This window comes from Nycticebus coucang, chromosome 21 (assembly GCF_027406575.1).
Source record: "Nycticebus coucang isolate mNycCou1 chromosome 21, mNycCou1.pri, whole genome shotgun sequence".
Classification (NCBI taxonomy): Eukaryota; Metazoa; Chordata; class Mammalia; order Primates; family Lorisidae; genus Nycticebus; species Nycticebus coucang.
This window is the reverse complement of record NC_069800.1, coordinates 53855114-53877600: the sequence shown is the minus strand read 5'-3', so window position 1 is coordinate 53877600 and position 22487 is coordinate 53855114. Positions and strand designations below refer to the sequence as shown.

The following is a 22487-nucleotide window of genomic DNA, read 5'->3' as shown; positions in this document are numbered from 1 at the left end:
TGGCCTTAAGGTGCAATTTATGCCTCTAGCATTTGAGCCCTTCCTCTGCAGGGGTCCCAGCCCTCTGTCCACCCAGGGCTGGCTACACAGTAATGTGACCCTTTCCACCAGGAAGCTGGGTAAACTGTAGGGCATAAAGGGGACATGTGGAGAGCAGGAACACTGTCAGGGGGCCAGGATACCTGGGAGTTGGGTACAGGCTGGAAGCTCTCTCTCAACCTCAGAGTCCTTGTCTGGGCAATGGAAAGAAATGACAGAGACACTGCCTACAAGGCACAGTCAGACTGCACACATCTGCGGCTCTAGAGGACCAAAGGGCAAATGTCCCAAAATATGGTACAGTTAACCTGCAGTGAGATGGCCACTGCTCCTGGTGCTGTGCTAAAGTGACAGCAACCTCTCCCAACATGGGAACACTGCTGTACTTCCTGGGAGGCACCCCGTGCACATGGACACGGCTGTGTGTGTGCAACTTAGAGCCACTTTGGCTGGGAGCATTTCTGCCCAGGTGCCCAGTGCCTCCTGACCAAGTCTAGGGGAGGCCTTTCCAGCACCCATCCGGCCCCCAGCATCTGCCTGTGATCCAAGGCTGACCCTGGGCACCATCCCTGCCCCTTGAGGGGTCACGTGGAGCCCCCACATAGATGTGAAACTGGAATTGTGCTTCTTTTTTTCTTTTTTTTTTAACTAGGTTTCACTTGAAAAAGAAAATGAGGGTCTGGCGTGACTCCTTCCTGGTGGAGAGAGGGTGAGCGACAAGCCCCGCCCCGCATCATGGCACCCAGAGCAGGAGGGAGGGCGTGCTGTCATTACATCCCCAACAGCAGCGGGGAGCTGCGTCCAGAGCCCCCGAGACACAGGGCAGCCCACTCACGGTTCCTAAGCGTGACACAGAATTTGGGTCTGGAGGCCACGTGACCCCTTTCCACGTTTGATTCCCACCCGTACAGTGTCTTCAGGGTATTCTAATTGATTTCTAACTCATGCAATTTAGGAAGTCGCCTATAAAATCCTAATTTCTCAAGTCTCGTAAAAATCAGGTGGCCTGGTCAGAGGGACCCCATGCCCTCCGCTGTGAGGATAAACCGGAGCTGGGTGGGGGCCCCCGGGCTCCTCCAGAGCTGAGAGGCCCACTGTCCTCCGCACTCTGCCCCATAGCAAACTGCTCCACAAGAGAGAGAGTGACAAGGTGGAGGCGCAGGAGGAGAACTTCCTGCCCAAGTTCCAGCGCGTGAAGGACCTGTGTCAGCGTGCCGAGTACCAGACGGCCTGTGAGCAGCTGGGGCAGGTGAGGCAGCTCCCTCCCTCAGACCACAACCAGCTGAGCCAGCAAGGCCGGTCTGAGATGACACTCCTGGAAAGCAGTCCCTTTCTCAGCAACTTTTGGGAGCCCAAGGGTAGGGGGTAGGCGGTGTGCCTTTAGCTCCCCTCCAGCCAGTGCTCACAGCAGCCGCGGGAGCTAAGTCGTTTTACTTGCATTGTGTCCATTCTTTGTGGCTGGTTTTCCTTTTACAGGAGTAATAGGAAATGGCCTTTTTACTTCTTTTTTTTTTTTTTTTTTTTTGAGACAGAGTCTCAAGCTATCGCCCTGGTTAGAGTGCTATGGCATCATAGCTCACAGCAACCTCCAACCCTTAGGCTCAAACAATCCTCTTGCCTCAGTTTTTCTGTTTTTAATAAAAATGGGTGCAATTTTTACTCAGGCTGGTCTCGAACTCCTGAGCTCAGGCAAGCCACTCACCTCGGCCTCCCAGAGTACTAGGATTACAGACATGAGCTACCGCACCCAGCCCTTTTTATTATTTTTTGTTTGTTTTTTGAGACAGAATCTCGCTCCATCACCCTAGGTAGAGTGCCATGGCTTCACCATAGCTCACTGCAACCTCAAATTCTTGGCTTCCAGTGATCCTCCTGCCTCAGCCTCCTGAGGACCATAGGAGGTAGTAGCTGGGATTACAGGCATGTGGCACAATGCCAGCCTAGTTTACTAAGAGACAGGCTCTCACTCTAGCTCAGGCTTGTTTTGAACTCCTGAGCTGAAGCAATCCACCTGTCTCTGCTCCCCAGAATACTAAGATTATAGGTGTGAGCTACCACACCCACCTCAAAATGGCCTTTTAAAATAAATTAAGTAAAAAGTACTTTTTTAAAAAGTAAATTGATTACAAGACCAACGTTAAGGAAATAATAATCTGGGTAGTATTCAGAGAGTGCAAAAGCTGATCTATGTCAGGAGAGCCTGACCCAGGCTTTTCTGAAGCCTCCTGGATGGTCGTAGCAGGCTCTGGAGAGGGTGGGGGAGATCTCGTAGAGAGGGACATCCCCAAACAGGTTGAAAAGACTGGGGCAGAGCACGCAGGAGGTGAGGAAGCTCAGCCTGGCCTGGCCCAAGGGGTACAGGAGGGGTATCTCCCCTAGACTGCCCGGGGCTAGAGCCACATATCTGTGTCACCAATAAACAAAAGCAAAACCAGCACCTTTGCATCAAGGCCGGGGCCTGAGCTGGGTGGGTTTTTGATGGACAGCATCTGAGTGACTTTGTCCTATCACTGGACACAGAATTAGTACATGCCCAGTAACTATGCCCCCCTCCCCAGCCAGTGTGTCTTCCTAAACCCCCAGACTGCCTCCCTGTGCCATGGAAGGCTCTGTGTCATGCGATTGACCAGCATGTGCCTAATGCCAGGCTCCAACCTTGGCACCTAGGCTGCAGCCTCTAACTGCCTCCAACTCCCGTCCTTCTAGACTGACGTTCCCAACCTTGACTTTGTGCTGAGATCCTAGAAGTGGTTCTGATTTCAGTTCTGTGCTGTAAGGCATCAGATGAGAAGTGGGGGGGGGGGGGGGCAGGAGGGAGGGTTTGTCCCCTGGCACCTCCAGTGGCCCTTTTGCACATCACCCCTGCCCAGATCGAGGGGGAGGGGTGGCAGGCAGAAGGCTCTTTCTTCGCTGGGACCAAGAAGGGGAGGCATGAGCTCCAAGGACACAGCCTTGGGTGCCATTGCCTAGGCCAGCTGGGGGCAGCCGTGGCCCCAGACATACAGCTCCAGGGCCTTAGGGACCCCAGGCCTGCCAGCAGGGGCAGGCACCACCCTGCTTGTGACCCATCCTCTTTAAGGCTGTTGTTATTGGGTCTCCGTCCCTGCTGTGCTTCTGTGAATGTTGTGCTGGTGCAGGAGCCTTCTCTGGGCCCCCAGGCATCTCTTAGGGGGGATCAGCTGCGCAGAGTCACCCTGGATACCTTTTCCATGCTCCTCCCCACGGTAGACATGTGTTTGCCCTTCTAAACAGTTCCAGGAACCAAGCTCTTTCACACCCATCTCTCAGCCAGACCAGGGGCTCCCTGAGGGCAGGGCCTGCCTAGAATTCATTTCATTGCCCCAGGGCCTGACTCTGGGCCAGTAGGAATAAATGTGTCTGTGATATAGTGATGATGATCACAGTGGATACTTAGAGCTTTACGGGATTACCTTCCAATGCCTGTATCTGGCAGGTGCTTCTCTCACAGGCAGAGACCGAGGCTACAGTCCAGCTGCAGGACCCAGGGGAAGCTGAAGTGGTCCCAGCTCTGTGGGCCCCCGCAGGAGCCCACAAGTATAATCTCAGGACTGGGTTTGGGATGAGGGTTCAAGAGGTGTCAGACAGCACCTGGAAAATAACAGAAGCCTCCTGGACCATAGAGAAAGCAGACATTCTCTGTAAAGGGCCAGACAGTAAACATTCAGGCTTTGTGGGCCTTACCGTTGTTCTGGTTCTTGCTTTTTACAACTCTTTAAACAATATACAATATAAAAACCATTCTTGGCCAGGCGAGGTGACTCATGCCTGTAATCCTAGCAGTCTGGGAGGCCAAGGTGGGAGGATCGCTTGAGCTAAGCAGTTTGAGACCAGCCTGGACAAGAATGAGACCCCATCTCTACTAAAAATAGAAAAAATTAGCTAAACATTGTGGTGGGCACCTGTAGTCCCAGCTATTCATGAGGCTGAGGGAAAAGGAGATTGAGCCCAAGAATTTGAGGTTGCTGTGAGCTATGACGCCATGGCATTCTACCCAGTGTGACAGAGACTGTCTCAAAAAAAAAAAAAAAAAAAATTCTTGCCTCCCAGGCCAGACGAAAAGAGGCTATGGGCAGGAGTTCATCAGGCCTTGGTGCCCAAGCTAAACTGGTTGGGGTGGAGGGCGGGTGGGAAAAGAATCCCAGGCAAAGAGAACCAAGTGGGCAAACCGTTTGCCAGTGGATATAGCTCAGGGTCCACACAGCAGCCAGATTCCTGGCCTTTCTTGCAGAGTCAGACGTTGCCACATGGGCCATGCTCCCAGCTGGCAGCAGTGGCTGCCGCCTACCACATTGCCCCACTTTAGCCTCCCCAGGTCCTGGGTCCCCACTGGGCCTGCCTCACAAAGGGCTGTGCTTGTGGCCCCATCAGTCCAGTTCTGCACTATGGAATCCTGGTCTTTGGACAGGCCTGCATTGAGGGGGGTGGGAAGGCCACAGGAGCCACGAACAGGATCAAATCTGGCCACCAGGTGAGTGAGGTGAGCAGGTGATGGGCAGCAGGGCCTTGACCAGCAGATCACAGCTCTTGCTACTCCTGGGTGTGACCCAGGACAGTCCTTCCACCTCTCTGTGCCTCATCTCAGGTGGGCACAGTGACAGCGCCTGCCTCGTAAACGAGTTAACACACGGCACCCAGTGCTGGGCATCTGCTGGTGCCAGGTAAACATGAAAGAACAGATCGACCCATGTCCTGGGAAGATCGCTTGGGCACAGAAGAGGCTGTAAGTTAGTATTTGATCAGTGGGTTGGAGCAGGTTGCTCAGGAGGGAAGGAGAGTCCTGCCTACAGGCTGTGGCAGGATCCAATGAGGGGGCCTAGGAGGCAGGGTTAGGAGAGAGCAGAGATCCACACCAGGGAGATTTAGGAAGCAAGTTTGTATTTAACTTTCTGACTAAAGTGCCTTGAGCTGAAGGTGTGCATGTATACTCTGATCCAGTCCTTAGTAAGGAGAGAGGGGACCAGGACAGGTCTCCTCAAAGAGGTGACAGGGGAACAGAGCCCTGAGAGGTGGGAAGCCACCAGCCACATGAGGATGTGGAGAACCAGCCTTCTAGACAGCAGGAACAGCAAGTGCAAAGGCCCTGAGGTAGCAGCACATCTGGGCTATTAGAAGAGCACGACAGGACAGTGGTAGGGGGCCAGGTCCAAGATGTAGGCAGGGGCCAGATTGTGCAGGGCGTCAAAAACCAGGACCAGAAGCTTGGGTCCTGTCCTCAAGGTGGTGGGAGCTGTGGGAGAGTTTTAGGTAGGGGAGTGACATGATCCAATTTGTCCTTTTAAAAAAGATCCCTGTAGATGCCCTGTGAGAGTGGGTCTTAGCATACAGGGCAGGGAGCCAGGCAATGGAGGCTGTCACAGGGGGATGGTGGTGACAGCAGAGAGAAGTCTTAGAGACAGCAGGCACAGGGCGTGGTAACATCTGGATGAGAGCACAGGTGAGGGTGGATGGGGACAACAGGTGAGGTGGGTTTAGGGACCCTGGCCGAGGCCCTGCAGTGAGGGGCCCTGGCCACCATGTCTTGCAGAAGTGGCAGTGCGTGGAGGACGCCACGGGGAAGCTGAAGCTACACAAGTGCAGGGGCCCGGTGCGGCTCAATAGTGGCAGAGCCCTCTCCAACTTTGTGCCCAAGTACTACGGGCAGGGCAGCGAGGCCTGCACATGTGACAGCGGGGACTACAAGCTCAGCCTGGCTGGACGCCGGAAAAAGTTCTTCAAGAAGAGTTAAGTGTTACAGGCTGGGTTGGATGGGACAGGAGGAGAGAGATCCCTGTTCATGCATTCCAACAATGCCATGGTTACTTGTCATCACCGGGTGTGGCTCTAGGAGCTGGGGGGCAGGGGGGACAGCCAAGCCAATCACGAGTCCCCCATTCCAGGGGGGAGCAGCAGTCATACAGAAGGTCATTTGAAGTTGTGATACATGCTTTGAAAAGCGTAGGATGGCATGGCTTCAGCACTGCAGGGATTTTACTCCCAAGGCAAGAAGCCTTTTTGTCTGGAAGGTTCTGAGTAGCGGGAACAAGATCAGATTTATGTTTTCAAAGGATCCCTATCCCTGCCATTTCAGTGGGCTGCCAGGGGCAGAGCAGAGGCAGAAAGCCTCCTAGGAGACTGGCAGGGGTGTCTAACAAGCAGCAGGTATGCCTGGGACTGGGCCCAGGCTTGAAGCAACCATTTTAACAGGTCTGGGTGGGATCTGAAGGGAGCCACCAGGGGGCGCAGTACCAGTCCAGCCTTATTCACGGATTCTGCATTTGCAAATCTGCTCCTAAATTTGATGTGTAGCCCCATGATCAATACTCAAGAGGATTTTCTGGGTCATTTGCAGGCCTTGACTATATATAGCCTTGCTCATAGCCTCTTTTTGTAGGCTAAAACACCTACTCTGCCTGGTTTGGAGTCATACTGTAAACAAGTATCCTTTTCACTATTCAGTGCTATGCTTTTCACATTTTTGGAGTATTATGTGTAAGGGAGTATGAGATTTCACTATTTAAACAGTCCCCAGCCGTCTGGTGTTCCTAGGAGCAAGCATCCTATGATGTGCCAGGCAGGGAAAACGTGTTTCGGAAGTTTCTTTCAGCAGGAGTTGTGCTGTAAGGCCTTTGAGTTCAATGCTAACTGATGGACAATGTGTATGAAACGAGGTGTCTTCAAACAGAAGCACACATACGAAACTCTGTATTGATCCCCTGATGGAGAGGCTCACAGGAGTCCAGTCCTGCACTTCCGTATTTCCTCTGGGCACCCAGGCTCAGTACTCAAGGACTCAGTGCTGGTGGTGACTTTTTGGGGGGAAGAGTCTCACTCTCAGGGTGCCGTGGCAGCGTCACAGCTCAAGTGATTCTCTTGCCTCAACCTCCCGAATAGCCAGGACTATAGGAATCCACCACAATGCCTGGCTATTTTTAGAGACAGGATCTTGCTCTGGCTCAGGCTGGTCTCCAACTCTTGAGCTCAAGGCAATCCATCCACCTCGGCCTTCCAGAGTGCTGGGATTACTGGCGTGAGCCACCAGCACTGACCTTGGAGGGGACTTTATAAAGGAGAATAGACTATACTAGAGCCAAGTAGGGGGGAAGCCCCACCCAACTAAAGAAGCTGCTTACACCCCCACACCTCACTCACAGCAGGGGCTGAGGAGAGGACAGGCAATTAGAAAGCCAAAGAGCTGGGCAAGTGGAGGGCAGAACTCTGCTGTGTGTGGCTGGGCACTCAGCACCACGCTGGACTGTCACTTCCTCATTCCAAGGCCTGGCTTCCTGCCCATAGAGTAGCCACAGTCTAGGCCTAACTTTCAAGTGGGAGTGAAACTGCTTGGAAGATGCCTGGAGTGCTCCAGGTGCCTGGCCAGCTGACTCAAAGTGTCCCCTCTGAGGCTGGGCACCTTCCCATGCAGCCTGTTTCTCTGGCCCCCTGGCTTGACGACAGACAAAGCCTAATTAGAGATTTGGGTTTATTTTTGTGTGTGTGGCAAAAAATATATAAATTGACCATCTTAACCATGTTTAAGTATCCAGTTCAGTAGTGGTAAGTATGTATATTCACATTGTTGTGCAACCAAGCTCTACAACTCTTCATTGTGTGAAACTGACACTATTTCCCCATTAAGCACTGTCCCCCTCCCCCGCTCCCTCCTTCACCCCCTGGCAACCCCTATTCAACTTTGTCTCTATGAACTTGACTGTTCCAGGGACCTCATGTAAGTGGAATCTTCTGCGACTATCTTACTTCACTCAGCGTAATCAACCATGGTGCAGCTTGGTTTTAATATGTGGAAGATACAGGCCAGCTTCCAGTCCAGGGCCTGCACATCCCCAGTTTCCAACATGTGACTCAGCCTCACCTCACTGCCCCCACTGACACTGCAGAGGCTAAGTGGCATCCCCAAGCCTTGCCCTTTTCTAATCCAGAGTGATATTCTGCATACCGCCTTTTCTTCCCAAGTCAAATCAATGTTCTCACAGCCATGTTAACTTTCTTCCCTTTTTTTAATTAAGGTGAAGTTTGCATAACTAGAAACTTACCATTCTTACAATTTCATACAATGCAGGAGCACTTACTATATTCAGTGACGTACTAACACAACCTGTCTCCAGTTCACATTTTCATCACCCCAAAAGGAAACCACACATCCAGGAAGTGATGGCTCCTCATTTCCCTGCCCTCCTTCAACCCCAGCCCCTGGCAACCCCTGATCTGCATTCTGCCTCTGCAGACTCAGCTATTCTGGATAGTTCCTACAAAGAGAGGATACAGTGCATGCTCTTTTGTGTCTGGTGTCTTTCCTTTGGCATAATGACAAATATCCCACTGTGCAGATGTGGCACCATTTGCTTGTCCTTGCACAGCTCGCTCTTGGCCTTCTCTTAGGCCAGCTGCTGCTTGGCTCTGGGATTCATCATGACTCCCTGGGGTCATCACCTCAAGGTCCTCTCCCTGCAGTCTGGGACTGCTTACAGGCAGAGTAGATCTCAGAAGCCCTCAGGTCTCAGGCAACAATGAACCTCATGGTTGGAAGCTGGCCCTATCTTTTTTTTTTTTTGTAGAGACAGAGTCTCACTGTACCGCCCTCGGGTAGAGTGCCATGGCGTCACACGGCTCACAGCAACCTCTAACTCTTAGGCTTACGCGATTCTCTTGCCTCAGCCTCCCGAGCAGCTGGGACTACAGGCGCCCGCCACAACGCCCGGCTATTTTTTGGTTGCAGTTTGGCCGGGGCTGGGTTTGAACCCGCCACCCTCGGCATATGGGGCTGGCGCCCTACTCACTGAGCCACAGGCGCCTCCCAGCTGGCCCTATCTTGATTAAGGACCTGGCCAGCCTCTCCAGCCTCCCTAACCCGGCCCCCTCTGCCACCCACAGAGTACAAGGCCAGCTACGCCCGCCATCGCTCCATCCGCTCAGTGGCCATCAAGGTGGATGGTGAAGTGTACCATATAGGCCTGGAGGATGCATCCCAGCCCCGCAACCTCACCAAGCGGCACTGGCCAGGGGCTCCTGAAGGCCAAGACGACAAGGATGGTGGAGACTTCAGTGGCACTGGAGGCCTTCCAGACTATTCAGCCCCCAACCCCATTAAAGTGACACATCGGTGAGAGTCCAGGCAGGGGTCAGGGTAAAGGAGAAAGATGGACCTTGGCAAGCAGGGGCTACCCATACAAGGGCTCCTGGGCTGGTCCCTCCAACCCTCAGGGCCACACTTGATCCCTCCCTGTAGGTGCTACATCCTAGAAAATGACACGGTCCAGTGTGACCTGGACCTGTACAAGTCCCTACAGGCCTGGAAAGACCACAAGCTGCACATTGACCATGAGGTGAGCAGAGTGTGGGTGGGGAGCATATTCTCGGGTCCCACTGTCCACACTGGGAGAGCAGCATGGCCCAGGGCAGAGGCCAGAGAGGCAAAGGCGGGCCGCACGGAATCCTCACCCAGGGATAGGAGCACCAACCCAGCAGGCACACAGCGTCCCTGCAGCAGCCTAAGGGAAGATCGCATAGTCATGTCATCCCCTTTCTCACTACACTTAATGGTTAGTTCTTTCAATAAGCAGGTGGGCAGGTATCACCCTCAGAGGACTCTGCTGGTTCTTGGGTGGGCCAGGACAGGAGAGCGGCTCCGTCCCTTCACTGAGGCAGGTTGGAGGGGAAGGGAGACTCCATTCAGCAGGTGGAGCCAGGTGCCTCCTCATCACCCACAGACGCAGACTGCTGGGCAGACAGGGCAGGGTAGGGGGCAGCCACGGGCCATGCCCTGCTTGTCCAGCCATGAAAGTTTCAGGGCTTCCTCTTGCTGTCTCTCAGATTGAAACGCTGCAGAATAAAATTAAGAACCTGAGAGAAGTCCGCGGTCACCTGAAGAAAAAGCGACCAGAAGAATGTGACTGTCACAAAATCAGGTGAGCAAGTAGCACAGGGCCCCACAAGACCCCTTATTCTCTTATAGAACCATTCCTGGGGACACAGCATCCCCTGTCATAACTGACTCCTTTCCTCTTTCTTTTAATCCATATTGTCAGCCAACTGGGCACACAGAACCACCCCCCAGGTAACCAGGCCAATGCCTGGCTCGGGCACTGCTCCAGAGCTGGGGCCAGGCAAGGAGAGGGGCCTCTGGCCTTTCAGAAGTAGACCATGTGGCTCCAGGCCCATGGAGAGGGGCCTCTGGCCTTTCAGAAGTAGACCATGTGGCTCCAGGCCCATGCTACCGCCCAGGGTCCCCATGGGCCACAAGACAGAAGCCTAGAGCAGCCACGTGCAGCAGCACCCTCTGTGCTGATGGAAGGGGGCTGAACCCTGGCCAGTGTGGCTACTGTGCTCACAGCTGTGGCGACTGAGACTATGCCATCCTCCCAGGGGGCTTGCAGAGTTCAGGCTCCCCAGTGCTGGCCCCACCAGGGTGTGGTGGCCTCACAGTGGGAACCAACCTCCAGATGCACAGGCTGAATATCTGCCTGAGGCCAGGCCACCCCCTCTTGGTGCAGTTACGCCTGACCCAGCCTCTTGCAGCCTGGCCATGCTTGGAGATGGAGCCGGTAGGCAGGGATAGCACAGTGCCCTCCCACACTAGCAAGGGGAGAAGGGAGAACATCACTTGGGAGCCCCGGGACCCACAGCTTCTGAAGCCAGGCTGGGTCTGTTGAGTTACCCACACCCAGCACAAGAGCCGCCTCAAGCACAAAGGCTCCATCTTGCACCCTTTCAGGTAAGGGCAGCTTAGGTTTGGGGCAGAGGTACGGAGGCCTGGGAGGGCTGCCCGCCCTTGCACTGAACATACAGAACAGGGAAGAGGCCCAACCTTTCAAGGAAGTGCCTACTTGCTCCCAGAGCAACACAGCGGGGGAAACCTCCAGGCGCCCCCTTGTGGCCAGATGGGATGGCTGCAACCCTGCCGAGCAGAGACCCCAGAAGCCACCTTCCCACCTCCCTGTTGCCGTAGAGGACAGAATATCAGAGTCTGGTCCCAGAAGTGGAACTTGGTTGGGACCCTCAACAGCTCTGCTCATAGCGCTCAGCCTAGCCCAAACCCTAGGGTGGACAAGGGAGAGTCAGGTGTGTGTGGCCCTCTGTGCCCCCAGGAAGGGTCTGCAAGAGAAGGACAAGGTGTGGCTGTTGCGGGAGCAGAAGCGCAAGAAGAAACTTCGCAAGCTGCTTAAGCGCCTGCAGAACAACGACACGTGCAGCATGCCGGGCCTCACGTGCTTCACCCACGACAACCAGCACTGGCAGACAGCGCCTCTCTGGACATGTGAGCAAGCCGGGGCAGGCTTGGGGCTGGGGGTGGGCAGCCTGGAAACCTCTCTCCACTTTCCGTGTGACTCACCTTGCCCCACCTTGTGAGGGCTTCACCTCCAGGGCTCTCAGAAACAGGTTCCCTGACACCAGGGGCCCCCAGGGCTCCAGACTGTCATTTGGCATCTGAGGAACTGGCTGGGACTGTCCCTGACAGGAATCACTATGAGCAGACTGGGCTGCTCCCTGCAGGTGCTCAGGGCCTGCTGTCTCTTCCCCGGCAGTGGGGCCTTTCTGTGCCTGCACCAGCGCCAACAATAACACCTACTGGTGCATGAGGACAATCAACGAGACCCACAACTTCCTCTTCTGTGAATTTGCAACTGGCTTCCTAGAGTACTTTGATCTCAACACAGACCCCTACCAGGTACTGACAACATGAGCTGGGGGGATGGGGATGCTCAGGTGTTGCCACTTAACACCAGCCCCAGGGAAGTGATGACCAATTTCCCAAGTCCCACTGAGTCCCTAAAACAGTAGGAGTGAGTTTTTTAATTTTGAAGCCACTGAGAGTTTGGGAACTTGGTGTTCAATCAGCCCTTTTCTGCCTCCACCACCCTGCGTGTGGTACATGGTTGTAGCAGCCCGTATAGCCTTTGACTAGGAGGAGTGGGAGTTATAAGAAATACCTGTATAGCTCCATAATGCAACACCTTGGTGAAAAGGGCATGGACAGGGATTTGGCTCTCCTAACAAGCATGAGCACTCCAGAGATGAGAGCATTGGTGAATTGGCAGTCTCTATACCTGTGGTGTTGAGAGGCACAAGATCAGCCATATATTAGGCTGGAGGAGAAGGCAGTCGGGAGCACGCGCATTCTATCATGGACCTGCTTACTCTGACTCTGTCGCTTCTCCTACCTGCAGAATGCCAGCACAGCATTTATCTGCTCTCAGAGACTCTCTCCCTCTCTCTCTCCCTTCAGCTAAAGGAAATAGCCCTCAGGTACCTAAGAGCAATTGTTCTTGAGCAAGGTAACAGGGAACACAGCTAGATAGGCTGGGGCCAGAGACCAACCAGTCCCTGGCCCAGATACATGGCATCACTTCGCCCTCTAACACAGGCACCTGCCAACATTCAGCCACGCTTTGCAGGAAGTTATGAAGACTTCTGAAACTGGAGAGCTGCAGGGTCAAGCCAAACATTGAACATTCTGGGGCCTTCAGGGACCATGCAGTTAATGTAACTGCCGCTAAATCATCTAAACACATACACAATTGAAGGGTCTGGTAATTGGAACACATGAGCCCTTGTACTGAGCTCTAGCATTAAGCTTTTCTGTAAGATGGCTTTTTTTTTTCTGTAATGTGGCAACCTTCACTTTTTAAAGAAAGCCTAAAGTAATGTTTTAAATGAAATCTGATTTCTAAGTGTCAGCAGGCCAATTGCTTTATTTAATTACCACATAGGCTGCTAGTCTTTCTCCTTAGATAGGTTCATCCTCATACTTTACCAAAGGGAGTGGCCAAGTGGATAGGTTTGTCAGTCACCGGTACCTCTCAGACGAGGCAAGGATCCAGATCACTTAGCCATCCTTTCACAAATTGCTGTTTTCCAACCAAAAGGAGCTGAGGGACTTTGAGACTTGGAAGAGCTTCTTTCCAAGCTTGTTGAGTTTCCTGACCAATGGCTGCAGAAGTCCCGCATTAAGTACACAATACAGTTTTGTTTTTGTTTTTTTGTAGAGACAGAGTCTCACTGTACCGCCCTCGGGTAGAGTGCCGTGGCGTCACACAGCTCACAGCAACCTCCAGCTCTTGGGCTTACGTGATTCTCTTGCCTCATCCTCCCGAGTAGCTGGGACTACAGGCGCCCACCACAATGCCCGGCTATTTTTTTGTTGCAGTTTGGCCGGGGCTGGGTTTGAACCTGCCACCCTCGGCATATGGGGCCGGCGCCCTACTCACTGAGCCACAGGCGCTGCCCCCACAATACAGTTTTATTCTCCTGAATTTTCATTCTCACTGAGAGGCCCTTGTGGGGCTAGAAGCCAAAAGTCACACAACTCTTCCGAAACTCTGGCTTTTGCACAAGGGGAGGTTGGAGTGAGCAGGACACCAGCCCACAGCACCTTCCACTCCCAACCTGCTTGAAATGTGTCCCCTGGTTGGTAGAAGAGCACCGCTGGGAGGGTCCCTGACTCACCTTGTTGACAACCTACCTTTTTTCCAACCAGCTGATGAATGCAGTGAACACACTGGACAGGGATGTCCTCAATCAGCTACATGTACAACTTGTGGAGCTGCGGAGCTGCAAGGGTTACAAGCAGTGTAACCCCCGGACCCGAAACATGGACCTGGGTGAGTAAGCACCCCGACGTGGGGCCTACACAGAGTTCCACAGAAGGAACATTAGAGGTCATGTCTACCCCAAGAGTGAGCTCAGAACTACCAGGAATTGCAAGGTGATACAACTGAAGACAAATCATCTGAAAGGTTATGGGTGCCCGACCGTGGCAGGCTGTAGGCCTTCACTGAGCTGTGCTTCCTAAGAGAGGCGCACTACAACACAGAGTCCCTCCCATTTCACTGCCCTCCCTCTGTTTGTTCATTCATTCGCTCATCCAATCAACATTTACTGAGAAGTGAAAGCTGAAACCATTTTGGTTGCTGGAAAGGCAAAGGATGACCTTGTGTGAAGATGACATTCTCCTAGGGACAGCAGTCCATATGGGGAAGCCTCGTTTATACAGAAAGGCTAAAATGGGATGATGTTAGATAGAGTGCAGGGCAGGCCTTTGACCTGAGTCCTGAAGAGGAATAAGCAGTCAGCTGCTGAGAAAACAGAGGGCTAGCATTCCAGTAGACCTGAGGAGTGAATAGCAGACAGGAGCCCTGTATGGCCAGAGCCAGCAAGAATGAGGGCAGGTGAGAGTGACATCAGCGTGCCAGAGGGCCACCCCTTTATAGGTCATGGCGGAGTGTTTAGATTTTATTCTCGGTGCATCAGACAGGGAACAGAGGATTTTAATCTGGATACTTAAGCAGTCTACATTTTCAAAGAATGCTTAAAAGGCTAAGTGGATAATGGGACTGTATGAGGAAAAATAGTTAAGACAACACATTTATCCAGGGAGAGGTGGTGGCTTGGACTAGGGGTGGGAGCAGTGACAATGGAGAGAAAATGATGGATTTCAGATCCTGGAGGTGAAGCCCACAGAACATGGGGATTGGGTGAGGGTGAAGACAGAAAATTAAGAGTCATGGACAACTCCTGGGTTTGGTGGGGGGCAAGGAAAAAATCAGCAATTCTAAGATTAAGACGTCAACTAGACATTTTAAGATTACAAAGCTAAAAGAAGGAAGTGTTCACTGATTAGCCACAACAAAATGCAAAGGGAGCAGCCTAAAAACCTTTGGTATTTGGAGAACCTTGGAGAGTATTCCATGTCTATTTAATAACAGGAAGACATCTAGAGTTGACATCAGGAAAACGAGTAAACAGCTTAGGAGGAAGAATTCAGATGCTGCTGTCAGACAGCGTATGTGGCGATAACACTGCCTGACAAGAAGCCTGGTATCAAAGTCCTGTCTACTAATCAAGTGCTACTCTGATGATCAAATTTGCAATCACATGTTGATCACATGTGCCAAGCACTGTGTGCACTGGCTGATAATCCTTTCAATGACCCTTTGAGGGGAATCTTCTTAACCTCGTTTTATGAATGAGTAATGTGAACCAGGTCGGCTAACTTCAAAGCCCACGCACTGGATCACACTGCCATACCCTTAGGAAACCATCTCAAGATCCGACACACAGGGGATCTCTTTCCCACCACATCTTTTTCAGAGTTCTTGGCTTTCTCTTCTTTGGAGAGTAGGTGTTCGTGCCCATGTCGAATGAAAGCATTCAGGAACCGAAGACTGACATGACATCAGATTATAGGCAATCTGAGGCTATCTGGGAGACTTAGGGAGTTCACCTCCTAATTCAGTCAACTCATCTAACTAGGAAACAATTATCAACATCATGGGATTGTAACAAAAAGCCTGAGCTGGTTATCTGGATATTTTTGAATAAGGCAGTTATAAAGTTTGTCATTGCTTGTACCAATTTTGCCCTAAAATACCCGTTTTCTGTTCTTTTCATCTCTCTCATTTAGGACTTAAAGACGGAGGAAGCTATGAACAATACAGGTATTTAGTTTTGTTATTAAAGCCTGAGGAAAGTTCTTGTATCTTGGCCTATCCTTCAGTCTCATCTCAGAAAAGCCACCCAGTCATTATGCTGAGAGACGGCCCTTCCTCTAGTCTGCCAGGGGCCTGGCCTGCCCGTCAATGACACCTGTTCCCCAGGAGGACTTCTGTATATATAGTTCTTTGGGGGTGACTTTTTCTTTCTTGGTGATGGTTAACACTCATTCTCCTTTTGACACTTGAAAACTTAGGCAGTTTCAGCGTCGAAAGTGGCCAGATATGAAGAGACCTTCTTCCAAATCACTGTGAGTTGAGGAACCAGCTACAAATAGAGACCTGGTTCTGACTGCTTCCTTTTGCCAAGGCTGTTCTTTGTGCATGCCATTCTTATCACCCTCATTTGTTCCCATAATGAGGGGAAGCCGAAATGTCTTTCCTCATAAGAAAACATACTTGAATCCATTTCATGTTTTAGATAAATATCTTGTCCGATAAACTTGTTCTTGCTATAATCTGTGCTTGTTATAATCAAGCTATTAGAGGTTGAGAAGCATTTAAATATTATAGCTTCCAGATTATCTGGAAGGGTGTGGTTGCAAAAGTGTTAACAAGTCCACAAGGTCTAATGGTTTCCCAAAAGTCCATGCTATGAACTTTCTCTCCAGGGCCAATAGGGGCTAAGCAGAGACTGGCAACCTGGAAAACTCACCTCTAGTCTAGAGGAAACAGCTCGTTTGTTCCCTGCAGGCATAGGATATAGTTTGCCATTTGTGATTCATCCATGAAATCCAAAAATGCAGGTTATGTGAGGAAATTCTTTAACACTGGCAACAAATTTGACATTAAGCAGGCAAAAAAAGCCCCCTTGGTGAGCTGCCATTTGCAACCTCTGGTCTACTCATTTCTTCCTTTATATGCATACAAACCTACGTGGTTTTAATAGGATGTTAATTATGGACCGGTGAAGCATTTCTTTGGTGCTTCCCAAATTAAAGTACAGAATCTTTATAGCTCTCCTTAGCCACTGTTCTATCCGCATCCTTATTATGCTATCTTTGCCAGGCACTGGGTAAACAGGCAACTAAAAATTGAGATGATTAGATGGTAGCAATCTTTCTGAAAGACCCAGAAATAGTCCTTCTCAGCAGCCACATCCTTGAAGCAAAGCTTACTCAGCTATAGGGCTGATTAAGAAATCCTAAGCAGCATGATAATCACTAGCTAAGATGAATTTGTTTTGTTCTACAGGGGACAACTGTGGGAAGGCTGGGAAGGTTAACAACAGAGATGGACCTGACTATACAGGCAGTGAAAAATCACACGTAATTTCCAGCAGACCTATGCTATAGGCCAGGACGCCTGAGAGAAACAGAACTTGCTTTCAGTCAACATGGCAAATTCTGGAGGATAACCACCGGGAGCAGAGGGAACTGCAGGAAGTCCACTTTTGCCCCTGCTTTTGCTTTGGATTATACCTCACCAGCTGCACAAAATCCTTTTTTTTTTCCATATCAGAAAGTCACCACTAACCCTCCCTAAAAGGCTCACAAGGGAAAAAGAACAGAAAGATACATTCTTGGAAATTTCTCCAAAGGGTGAAAGTCACTGGAATTTTTCTTAAATCATAGAGGAAAAACAACCTTGTTTTAAATCCTTTCATTCTTTTGGTTTGTCACAAAGAAGGAATAAGAAGCAGGACAGAAACAACTTGCAGAGGCTGAATACACTGCAAAGAGATTGCCAATCAGTCAACAGCACAAAAGAAATGACATTTTCTTACACTGTAACTCTGGCTGCCTCTGAAGAAACTGCCTTTACTGTATATATGTGACTATTTACATGTAACCAACATGGGAACTTTTAGGGAAATCTGACTAAAGAGAAATCCCAATTTTCAAGAGTCGTGGTGTCAATAAACACTCTGTGGCCAATGTAAAAGAAAATCCCTTGCAGTTGTGGGCATTTCTGTTCCTGACCAGATAACTTCTCCCCCAGTATTTCTTGGTTATCTGTCTCAAAACTGATGTTTTTTAAGGTACTAAAAAAGATATGAAGTTGATATATGTCTCAAGTTTTGATGAAACTGTATTTGTAAAGAAATTTTGTAGCATAAGTATTGTCATACAACGTTCAGAACCCTAGCCAATGAATGACAAGCGGTTGGTATGAAGAAACCTTTGACATTTTGTAAAAGGCCATTCTTGGGAGTTTTTTGGTGGGTTTTTTTTTTTTTTAATACAAGTATTCAAGATACCACCAGTCAGTAACTTTTTAGAAGGCAATGCCTTAGGTTTAAAGGATTTTTTAAAGGGCAGTAGATGGGTACAGATTGACTAAAGTTTACCACACTTCAAGGGACCACCTGTTAAGTCTCATATTACAGGAGCTGTGGGACTTTAGTTTTAAAATGTGTTAATGTACTCAGTACAAGCAGTTGTCAGAATTCTAGTATGGGAGAAGTAGGAGGAACCTCAGGCATCAGTGCAACCCATTTCTCATTTAACAGATGACAGATGATCCCTAAGCATCCACGTTTTATAACAGTTTCATGCTTTTCAACGTTCCAAACACCCCAAGGCTCCCTAGGCAAGTATTTTTACTTTTTATTAACTTCACAGAAACTACTACTGTTATTTGAAATAGGCTTCCTTAACCTTCTTTTTCACCCCTTAATCCAATAGGGACTTTTTATTAAAGTAAGCTCTTCAGGTTCCAATTTTAAATAGAAACGTTTATTTACAATGGCATCCAAACTGTCAGCAAAGCAGTCACAGCTCACCACTCCCCAACTCATTAAGTCATCTCAGTGGTATCAATTCGTTGCAGGGTAAAGAATGATTCTGACTTTTTTTAAGCAACATTTAGTATAAACTTGATTGAAATTGAATTTATTCTCAGTACTATAAGTCAATTCCTGAGAATTTGAATATTGCTCTCAGAATGACATTTCCATATATTAGAGAAAGAAAGAAAAGGGAGGAAAGAAAAGGAAACCACCCTGTTCATTATTAAATAGTGTGCCTTCAAGTTGAAAATCACTCTTTCCTTTGCAACAGGAGAAAAATTTCATCCATCCTAGAGGTTTTGCTTCTAAGAATCTCCTACTTATGAGCAAAACTCATGGCTTCTGCAGGGAACTGGACATGTGAGTATCTGGCAGGCCATTCTATTTACTTTCCAGCAGTGTCTACCTCTGGATCAAAAGTCAACTACCTACTGTAATAACCTACCCCTAACATACCCCCAACTCATCTTAGATATTAAATACTGATAACTAAGTAGTACTGTTTACTGATATTTACACCTCTCGATCCAGATGTACAATTTAGAAAAGTAGCATCATAACATGAACATTAACAATGCAACTTCTATTTATTTTTTAAAGGAAGAAACATCTCCTTTATATCATTTTGATCTTTATAAAATATATGTTTTATTTCTATATCTTTGGATTCAGCAAAAAAGTAGGTATTGGAAATATCCCACATTCTAAAAGCAGATGAAAAGATTACTTATACTGTTCACCCAACAGGTACCAAGGCTTTTAAAATGAGGGTGGTAGGCTGTGAGAAGAGATAGGTAACAGGAGTACAAAGTGAATTATCCCCAAAAGACAAAAGGGCACTAAGGGTAAAAATAAGAAATTATCTCAAAGACTGCAACTATTAAAATCAAAATCTTGAGTTTGCACCAATAAAGTGAATAAGTAGAAAATATAAAAACTATAATAAACTTATACTTTTTCTCCTCATATAAAAAGAGAGAACTGTCTTCCAGTTAGCCTGGAGCCAGGACTGAGAAAAGAAGCACAAAACTTTTAGGCTTTGTTTTGTTTAATAATTTTGAAAAGTCAAGAAAGTTAATAGAGAGCACCAGTCTATTCTTCCCCACCCAACTTAAATGAGGACAGTTTAGACACACCTGACACAACTGAGCTGGAAAGGGCAGACTCCTGCTCAGCTGTGCCTCTGTCTCCAAACAGCAGAATATGTTATTTGAAAAGCACAGGCAATTACAATGTAAGTTTGTGGATTTACAATCTCAGATTTATTTTAAACCTGGTGGGAGGAGGAAAGGTAAGAAGGGCAAACTCAGAATTGTCTACACCATTACAAAAATAAAATCCATTGTACTGGTGATTCTGGAAATACCGGGTTTTACTTACTAATAAGCATATCAAAGAAATTAAATGACCTTACCTTCAGAGACAGCTAGAAACATTGGCTAAACATGGGTGAAATTAAAACAATTAACTGGCTCTCAGTTTATTGCTAGAAAATGACACCAAGGCTAGCCGACATTTGAAATTCATATAGTCCAAAAAATAATTTCATTCAACTGTTTGAACCTAAAATAATAATCCAGATAAAAAGAATTAAACTCGATTTTTTCCATCTACTCAAACTGACCAGAACAGGTGTCAAGGAGAGACAACAGCAAAAAATGGCCCCCCGGGGGTGGGGGGGTGAGGGCAGAAGAAGGAAGGGGAACGAAGGTGCTCAGTTAGATTGTGACTCTGAATCACAGCAAAAAACTGGCTGCTGAGCTTTTAAGAAATAACAAAGACATTATTCTAATTCACGGGGACAGTGAAAGCATCACATTAGCAGAATGAGAGACAGGTAAGCAGACGCCATGGATTCTATTCCTGAGATCTCATTGTAGGATTCAGGTCTTAGCAACCAAAATCTTAGAACATTCTTAAATGGATGAAAAGGCAAAAACCTCAATTTAACAATGAAAACAAAAAACATGAATTGCTAGCATTTAATTTGTGGGCTGCTTAAAATCCAAAAGATGCTTTTTTAAAATTACTTGATTTTTTTTTTAATTCCTGATTTTCTGTTTATTTCCGCATATCGCTACTTTCTCCTAAAATTAACAAAGTGCTTAGTTCTGGCAGAGGAATTTTTTTAAAAAAATTAAAATGCCTACATCTAAACAAATCTCTTTTAAAAACATTTAGATAAAAAGACTGAAAAGGGTGAGACATCTAAAGCTGGGGTATGGAGAAGCCGAGGACCACTGTCCCTCCCCTGTGCCATGAAATCCAAGGGGTCTGTTTATAGCCTCACCATGCTGAGCTTTCTGAAATCAACAATGTTAAATATTTAGTTTCACAAACTCTGTAAAAATGAGTTGTTGTGACCTACAAAAAAGGTATATACATATTTTACATAATACAATATCTTAAAGGTCATATTTACAAAAAAATTATTCACAGAAACACTGCGAAATTCTGATTCAGAATGCAGTACCTGGCCTTGGGTTTTCCGAAGTTTATTTTCAAAAAACATTATTGCTCTACCATATAGGCAAAGGGTGACACCAGTACTTACAAAAAAAAAAAAAAAAAACAATCAAAGCTCTTGTCCAACAGATTAGTGTAGACAAAAACCAGGAATGTGTCATGTGTTCTATAGTTCCTCAAGACCTCAAGAATATTGCATTTATCCATTACTTTTTAAATAAAGTGCACTCAGCTGCACGTTAGCATGTAAAAATTTTGCTACTACTGCAATTAAATACTGTCATCTCATTTTCCCTTCTGCAAAGCCATTTAACATCAATGATGATTCCTGGAGGTATTACAGGACATTAGAGGCAAATGGAAATCTTTACTAACAGAAAGTCTGGGACAAGAAAGAATGGGGACAGCAAATCAACACCATCAGTAATGAACAAGAACTCAGAAATGCCAATTCTACTGGATAAGGCGTCAACACAGAACTTTTTGGTAGTGACAAAAACACTTAAAGGCTGGGATTATGCTCTGTCCAATAATGCAAGCAGAGAAACCAGATGTTCTAATCTCCCTTGACCTCTCCAACATTCTGTCCTGTCCCCAACCCCCAATTTATTTGAAAGACTTTAGCTACTATGAGAAAAAAAGTGGCTAGAGGAAAGTTTTGTGATCAGTAACAGTCTGTATCTCCAGAATCACATCCCTAGGGGGCAGAATGTCAAAAATATTTGTTTTGAACACCACAATTGGGGGCGGGGGGGAGACAGGCAGACAATGCACTTCAACTTAAAATTCAGTCCTGCTCAAATGACCCTTAACAGAGAATACCCTTAACAGAGATCAAAGGTGGTCCTTTCTTCAAAGCTGCATGCCTGGAACAATGATTCTTTCCTTCTCAATAATCCTAGTGCAGTGTGTATAGTGATTTCCTTAGAAGTGCTGGTCACAGATGTCAGCAGTATTTCTGGGAGCAACAAGAAAAAAAACATGAGTAAACTATGTGCTCTGCACAACAGAAAGAATCCCTACAGCCACCTTCATGGTTATGTCTATGTCTATGTCATCCATATGTGGACAATGTGGCTCTGGCTGATTGACTCAGAGTCCTTAGGTCTCATATTACCAAAAAGTATTGGCCCAATGCCCTCAACACTTTAGTTTCTTCAATTATTGTATTTTTAAGATATACATCTAAGTTAAAATATACCCAGGACATTTAAATTATAGCTGAGGCTTTGGTTCTCTCCAGAACCAGAGAACAAAAAAAATGTTTTGAGAAAGGTAAGGATCCCCATACCTGATCAGGACCCATGGGCATGCCAGACATGGGCATCGAGTTCATGTTCATCTGTCCCATGTGACCACTGCCACCGTTCATGTGCACCATATTATATACTGCAGGATTTCCCTGGTGAGTAAACTGCTGCTGGGCAAAGGAGCTGTAAAGAAAGTGTAATATTACCTTCAGAGTCTACTTTAAGGCATGCGCCGAGATTACCGCAATTTTACCAAATGTTGTACTTAAACAGGGAGTAATCAAAGAAAATTCCTTAACAGCCTGCAGTCCACTTTAATAGCTGTCTCTACTCAATACCTAAGATCCTAGAATGGACAAGCCAATAACATATAACCTAGTATGAAGCCAGGCTTTTTGATCTCTCCATTCAAATAAGCTTGGCTAAAAAATACAAAAAAGATTAATTTTCTGGACTTCTGACACTAGGGATATGAACAACATTAAAAGCAAGTGTTCC

The 22487-nt window shown here is 47.9% G+C and overlaps 2 protein-coding genes across 20 annotated transcripts in view; one reads left to right on the top strand and one right to left on the bottom strand.

The window, feature by feature from the left end:
- Positions 1-17695, top strand: part of SULF2 (sulfatase 2) — a 111699-nt gene extending 94004 nt beyond the window's left edge. For 2 of the 4 annotated variants that reach the window (XM_053574365.1, XM_053574364.1), the window contains exons 9-18: positions 692-748; positions 1159-1288; positions 5585-5780; positions 8926-9154; positions 9281-9377; positions 9865-9959; positions 11139-11308; positions 11577-11719; positions 13529-13652; positions 15455-15716. In XM_053574365.1, coding sequence (XP_053430340.1) covers positions 692-748; positions 1159-1288; positions 5585-5780; positions 8926-9154; positions 9281-9377; positions 9865-9959; positions 11139-11308; positions 11577-11719; positions 13529-13652; positions 15455-15633 — 1420 coding nt within the window. In that variant the 3' untranslated portion in view covers positions 15634-15716. Of the gene's footprint in view, positions 1-691; positions 749-1158; positions 1289-5584; positions 5781-8925; positions 9155-9280; positions 9378-9864; positions 9960-11138; positions 11309-11576; positions 11720-13528; positions 13653-15454; positions 15717-15739; positions 15794-16736 lie in introns of those variants that run through there. The other 2 variants (XM_053574366.1, XM_053574367.1) reach the window with 2 other exon arrangements.
- Positions 17696-18204: 509 nt separating this feature from the next.
- The window catches only part of NCOA3 (nuclear receptor coactivator 3), a 130731-nt gene continuing 126448 nt past the window's right edge, over positions 18205-22487 (bottom strand). For all 16 annotated transcript variants that reach the window (XM_053574324.1, XM_053574321.1, XM_053574328.1 and 13 more), the window contains 2 exons: positions 22031-22172; positions 18205-21697 (listed from right to left, as the gene is read on the bottom strand). In XM_053574324.1, the coding sequence (XP_053430299.1) occupies positions 21686-21697; positions 22031-22172 (154 nt within the window). In that variant the 3' untranslated portion in view covers positions 18205-21685. The remainder of the gene's footprint in view (positions 21698-22030; positions 22173-22487) is intronic.